This window comes from Musa acuminata, chromosome BXJ2-10 (assembly GCF_036884655.1).
Source record: "Musa acuminata AAA Group cultivar baxijiao chromosome BXJ2-10, Cavendish_Baxijiao_AAA, whole genome shotgun sequence".
Taxonomy (NCBI): domain Eukaryota; kingdom Viridiplantae; phylum Streptophyta; class Magnoliopsida; order Zingiberales; family Musaceae; genus Musa; species Musa acuminata.
Genome location: NC_088347.1, coordinates 31,939,777 through 31,945,930, shown reverse-complemented (window position 1 = coordinate 31,945,930; position 6,154 = coordinate 31,939,777). Strand labels below are relative to the sequence as shown.

Below are 6,154 nucleotides of genomic sequence, written 5' to 3'. Positions count from 1 at the left end.
CCCCGCTCTCTCTCTCTCTCTCTCTCTCTCTAACCACGAAAACCAAGTTAAATACGCGTGGGCCCGTCCGCCCGGGTCCCACAGCATCACACTAACAAACACATCGGCCCGGGAAATCGCTCCGGGGTGATTCAGTCGACCTAAGGAGCGGGCGACTTAGAACGCGACCATGACCGTCGCCCGACCACCTTTCGTAATGGGTTTTAATGAATCGAGTCAACATTTCTATTAAAAGCAAAATTTGGGTCAATACACCACATTTCAATTTCCAGATCAATACCGGCTTGCACGGGAAATATTGCCTTATGTGGAACCCGGTCCAACCTCCGCTTCCATATGTCCCAAACCATCAACCCGTACACCTTATTACCGTAGTATTTTTAGTTTATCTTAGCTTCAAAATAATATAAATATATTTTTTTTTGCAGATTTTAAACGAGGTTTTATGCGAACTGTGTAGTCACTCATTACGACGGGAGATAAAGGACCAATTCCCAGAAAATAGACACTGGCTGCTCTGTGGGTCCCAGTTAAGCGGCACAATTATTAAGGGTTCCACACCCAAAACCAGAATTGATTTTTTTTATTTTATTTTTTTTCATTTATTTAGTTGCCGAATAGGAAAATTAAGAAGTTTTCTTTTTTTTCTTTCAGTGAAGGACAAGACTGCGTCTGAGATGGAGGGACGAGAAGAACAGAGGGGGACCGTCCGGATTCTGTACACATAGTACGGAACCGGTATCCCCATCAGACGGTCCAGACCGCTTGGGGTCCACTTGCCTGGACGTGGACCCCCGTCAGTCCGCGGTCGTCGTGTGCGCGTTTCAAAATTGGAACTGAAAGGAGGGTTGCAGTGGATCCCTGCCCACTCCCTCTCGTCTTCTTCCTCTGCCTTGGTGATGATGGTGTTGATGACTGTGAACCATGCGACTGCGGCGTGATGGCGATCAACTGTTCATCTCCTCGTTGGTAGAGAGAGAGAGAGAGAGAGAGAGAGAGAGAGAGGGGGGGAGGGGAAGAGGAGGTCGAGAGCGAGGGACAGAGCGGAATATGATACGGTACGGCGAGAGGACGAGTCGGGGCGCTGACGAGCCTCATCAATGGTGGTGGTGAGCCCGTGCGCTACGTCCGATCAGCATCAGATGTTACGTGGGGAGCACTGTCGGAGTGCGAGCGAGATGCGCCTTTTCCTCCCCCTCTAAAGCTGCCCTCCCCTGCTTCGCGTCGCGTGCGCGCTCTCGATTCGGTTTGATGCTGTTGGGGGGAAGCGGCTGTGGCGGTGGCAGAGTCTTCTGCGCCGGCTTGGCTCGACGTATTGCTCACATGACTCTGTTTTCTAGTAGCCAAACAGGGCTGTGCAGTCCACCATCGTCCTGCTCAAATAATTTCCTCTTCCTGGTTGATCCCAGAGAATAAACCCTTCTCAAGATAAATTTTCTCGGGGGTTGGAACTGGTTCTGATATCACATCCACCTGCATCCATTTCCATGCAAACGCATCTCTTTCATCTTCCTTCTCTCTCTCTCTCCTCTTTCTTCCACGCTTCAGTGCTTCGGTTATCCAGCGGCAGACTGGGCTGTGGAGATCATACTGCACAATTGGATGGCCCATTTCAGCCCAATCTGGTATTGGCGCACTACGTGGCGTTCCACGTGCATCCCATCATCATTTCCCAGGACGTGACACTATGTATGGCAGGATACAACCATATGCACGTGTCGCATTTGTTGTGCCGAACACCCCTCTGCTCGCCACATATTAGATGATTTAGGATAGCGTTGTTCCTCATTAACGGAGCCAAAGCAGGCAATGGCCGACCTGTTTCTATCTGTCAGTCAATCATAGTGGACCGTGGATCAAATGTTGATTGACCCGAACCCATCGAGGACCGGATCGAAAATTGAGTCGACTCGGCTTGACTCTTTTGGAAACGCCAACGCACCTCGAGCAGCGCTCGGCTGCGTCTTACACGAGTCATCATCGGACGGCTCTGATCCCTTCTCTTCGCCATTCTCTGATTTGTGTTGCCATAAAAGGAAACGCCTCGAAGCCGATGACTCATCTCTCACGGTAGAAGATAGGAAAGGAGGAGCGGAGTCGAGGAGCGGTTCATGGCGGAGCATTCTGAGGAGTCGACCGTGACGGAGAAGATCGAGGAGGAGCCACGCAAACCTGCTGGCTCCTCCTCCTCCTCCTCCTCCGATTCCGATTCCGACGGCGAGGAGCCGGTGCAGTCTTCCTCCGTCAAAGCCAAAGTCTACCGCCTCTTCGGCAGGGAGAAGCCCGTCCACCAAGTGCTCGGTGGCGGCAAATGTAGCGATCGGACAAACTTTCTTCCTTCTTTTTCTTTTCTGTGATCTGCTTTTTTGTTTTTTGAAAATATTGGATCGGTTTTTGATCGCATCTTGGGTAAAGTTTGAATCTTTTTGTGTGGTGACTTTGTTTGGAATCGTGTAGATCGGATCAATCGTGCTTTGGTGTCTGTATTTTACTTGATTCGAAGTGTAGTAGTGCTCCCCTAGTGATATAATAACAGTTTAATTTCTTCTTCCGGAAAGTTGCTGGGATTATCGATTTTTTGGGGAAAGAGTAGGAAACAGATGTGATGCCAATTAGAGTATTGCGTAGTTCTTCTTTCCGGTTATGAACTCTAGACTGGCTTAATTATTGGTTCCTTCGAGGCAAAGTTATTTCTCATTTTCTTTGTGTAAAAAATGTTTGTATTCTACAGAAAAAAGTTTTTTTTTTCGATTTTTAGCCAAAAATACTCAATCTTTACATGACCAACTAGATCGAGAATCAACGTTTTCTTCTTCGGTTACAATTAGGGCAAAGATGTTCGTGTTGCTTTTCTTGAGGATAATCAATAAAAAAAAAGCTATTTTTTGTTGGGTTTTAATTAAAGAAATCTATCTTTGCGTGGTATGTAAAGAACGAAAGATTTTGCTTCTTGATTATGTCATCTATTTGTTATTTAATTGCTTCCTCTGCTTCTTTTTTCTTCGCTTTTAGCTGCTGATGTGATGCTGTGGAAGGACAAGAAGATCTCAGCTGGAGCTCTCAGCGCTGCTACCGCTATTTGGGTTCTGTTCGAGTTAGTCGGCTACCATCTGTTGACTTTTGTGTGCCATGGCCTCGTACTCTCTTTGGTGACCCTCTTCTTGTGGTCCAAAGCTTGCACCTTTATCAACAAGTAGGGCTTTTCTGATCTTCTAGTCTTCATCTTGAAGTGAATGAACGACTGAAAGAGCCTCTTTGCATTTCAGATCTCCGCCACGAATTCCAGAGGTGAGCATTCCTGAAGACCAAGCTGTGCAAGTTGCGCGCACGCTTAGGTATGAGATGAACAGGGCCTTTGCTGTTCTCAGGGAGGTTGCACTGGGACGGGATGTAAAGAAGTTTCTTACTGTACGTTGACTTTCTCGATGACATCCCTACAAGCCTTTCCTTTTCCTTGTTTGGTACTTGACATTTGGAGTTTTAGGTGATTGCTGGGCTCTGGTTGCTGTCGATGGTCGGAAGCTCGGTCAATTTCTTGACCTTGGTATACATATGTAAGTGAGCTTTTGTAATGTGTAACTTACTGCGAGTTGTGTTCGACATGCATCTGCTGAATTTTTCCGGTTGCTTGTTCTCCTGGAAATCAGTGTTCGTGACACTGCACACAGTGCCAGTTCTCTACGAGAAGTACGAGGATAAGGTCGATGCTGCAGCGGAAAAGGCGATGGCAGAGATCAAGAAGCAGTGTGCTGTGCTTGATGACAAGGTTCTTAGTAAGATCCCTAGGGGTCCGTTGAAGGACAAGAAGCACTAGACTGTAGAAGGTACTCCGTTATGTATTAGGTTTTGCTTGGCAGTGGATACATGTGGCTTTCTTAGTATTGTCATGGCTTATCTGTGGTTAGATCAGAACACTTATTTTCAACTTGTTTAGACAGTACTTAGCTTTATAACTTGGATGGATCTAGGTTTGTGATTTGAAGTTTTCGTCTCTAGGTCAATCTCTATTATCATCAATGTGCTCGCATCATCTTGATGCAAGTAGTTTCAATGTCTGTAGATCTAATATGCACAAACTACAATGCTCTCAAACACTGTATTAGCATTCTGATGTATGCTATGTTCAATCTGAATCTGGTTTCAGCTGTAACTTCTGTGATCAGATAGAAACTTATAATTATTGGCAGAGGAGGCGGCTTGTCAGCATTTTAGGCTTCAAGAGGAATTATACTTTTGCATGAAAAAAAAAGTACAAGGAATTATGACTTTATTATGCATTTTGGAATAGAAAGTAAAAGGTTGAGAGGGTCTTTCATGTTCTATCTTATTTGGGCATGGTTCGATTTTCTTGGATATACCATTTGTCTTTCTGGAAACATCTTGTGTGACCTGTGAAGCAGTGATTTCTAACATGACATCAAGTTCTTTCTAGGGAATTAGAAGATGTGTCTTGGTGTAATGTTTCATGAGACAATTCATGGTTTTGAGATTTTGAAGGTTATGCTCTCTAGGGTGGGAGGTCCGTGTCTCTACATTTTGTCCTATCAGTGACACTGGGTTGGTTCAATGATCTTTGTATGTACGTGAGAGAGAGCTGAGGCTTCCTGTGGTTGATTGGATTCTCACTTTGTTGTCAGTGAAGCTTGTAATGTTATAGCGAGAGCTTGTCTTATATCATTTGGTCTAAAGATCAAGCGACATGTAAAATGTAGTGCATGAAAGCCAGCACCTGGAAATGTTGTCGTCAAGTTGACCAGTGTGATTCACCTCTCCACGGGTTTATTACATATATATTTTTTTATAATTAATTAATTTTAATATTTTAATTTTTTATATTTTAAAAAATTATATTGAGATTTATATACTTATAAAAGTAAAATATTTGATCTTATTTCTTTTCAAATCATCGATTTTGTTGATAAAAATATTATAAAATTTATTACTGGTTGCATATTGATTTTGTTTTATTTTGGTTTACCATGATATTTTCATCAATAGAATCAATATAAAATTAAATATTTTTTTTATAAATATAAATATATTAATATAATTTTTAAAATATAATAATTAAGATATTAAAGATAATAATTAGTCTCCTATTCATTTTTTTTTTCATTGTTGTGTTGTTATTGTTTTTTTTTTTTTTTTTTACCTTATCCAGATCAATATTTTCTACATATTTGAGGAGTACCGCTAGAAGAATGTTCTTACCGTAGCCACTGGTTTGTGAAACTCTGCTATATCATAGCCACTGGTTTCTGATTCCGAACAACAATGCCAACCTCTTCTAAAAAACAAATATTTAGATTTCTGACCTTTGGAGCTTTAACTACTTTGGTATGCACAACCAATTACGAAAAAAATTAGGATTTAGGTTTGTTATAAGTTTATTATGCAGTCATACGTCGTGGTTGAGGAGTCAGCATGATTTGATTTGATCTTGAGACGTAATGCCATTCACGTGGAAGTTTGGAATCACCTTGTGGATCGACCCCAGGTAGGACTTGAGCTAGTGTCTCCGTTGCTTCCATGACAAGAATGATAAGAAAATGTTAAATGTTGAGAGAGAGATTCTCGACTCGATCCTTTTATAAAACGAAATGGATTTATGATGATTTTGGTCAGGGAATCGACTTTTATACATATCGTTGAGAATCGATCATATGAGATTCGTTGATGGCTATTGATTCCTTAGACGATCGACTCATGCGCTCCGTATGATATTGACCGTCTTCTAAGATTATGTATCATGTGACATTGTCTTGTAACATCATAGGCGATGTCGCTTGTACAATCTCGAGCGATGCTAGTATGGCTTTCCACAAGCTGGATGTGCCACGTCGATACATGTATTGGTCACTGTCACATAGGTGACGCTGAAATACGGTCAATCAAGATTTATTTGTATTCTTATGAAACTTAAAATTTGAATATGTGTATATATTAAAAAAAGGATTATAGTAAAGTCAGTTTCTCTTAGACGAGGACATCGGCGACGCTATGATACTTCAACACTACAAAGAAACATACCAGAGATATAAGAAATAGAATATTACTTTTATTTTTATATATCTTTTTATCACCCTGATGACGACGGTGATAACCTGATGATCTGTCATGGTCAGGACAGGACCCGCCCAGTCCCACCAACCGA

The 6,154-nt window shown here is 42.3% G+C and overlaps 1 protein-coding gene across 1 annotated transcript; it reads left to right on the top strand.

The window, feature by feature from the left end:
* Window positions 1-2,064: 2,064 nt before the first annotated feature.
* LOC135625204 (reticulon-like protein B2) lies at window positions 2,065-4,150 on the top strand. Its single transcript, XM_065129636.1, has 5 exons — window positions 2,065-2,313; window positions 3,013-3,193; window positions 3,267-3,408; window positions 3,485-3,554; window positions 3,648-4,150. Exons 1-5 carry the CDS (start codon window positions 2,112-2,114, stop codon window positions 3,812-3,814), a joined length of 762 nt encoding a protein of 253 aa, XP_064985708.1. The 5' UTR covers window positions 2,065-2,111; the 3' UTR covers window positions 3,815-4,150.
* The last annotated feature ends 2,004 nt before the right edge of the window (window positions 4,151-6,154 follow it).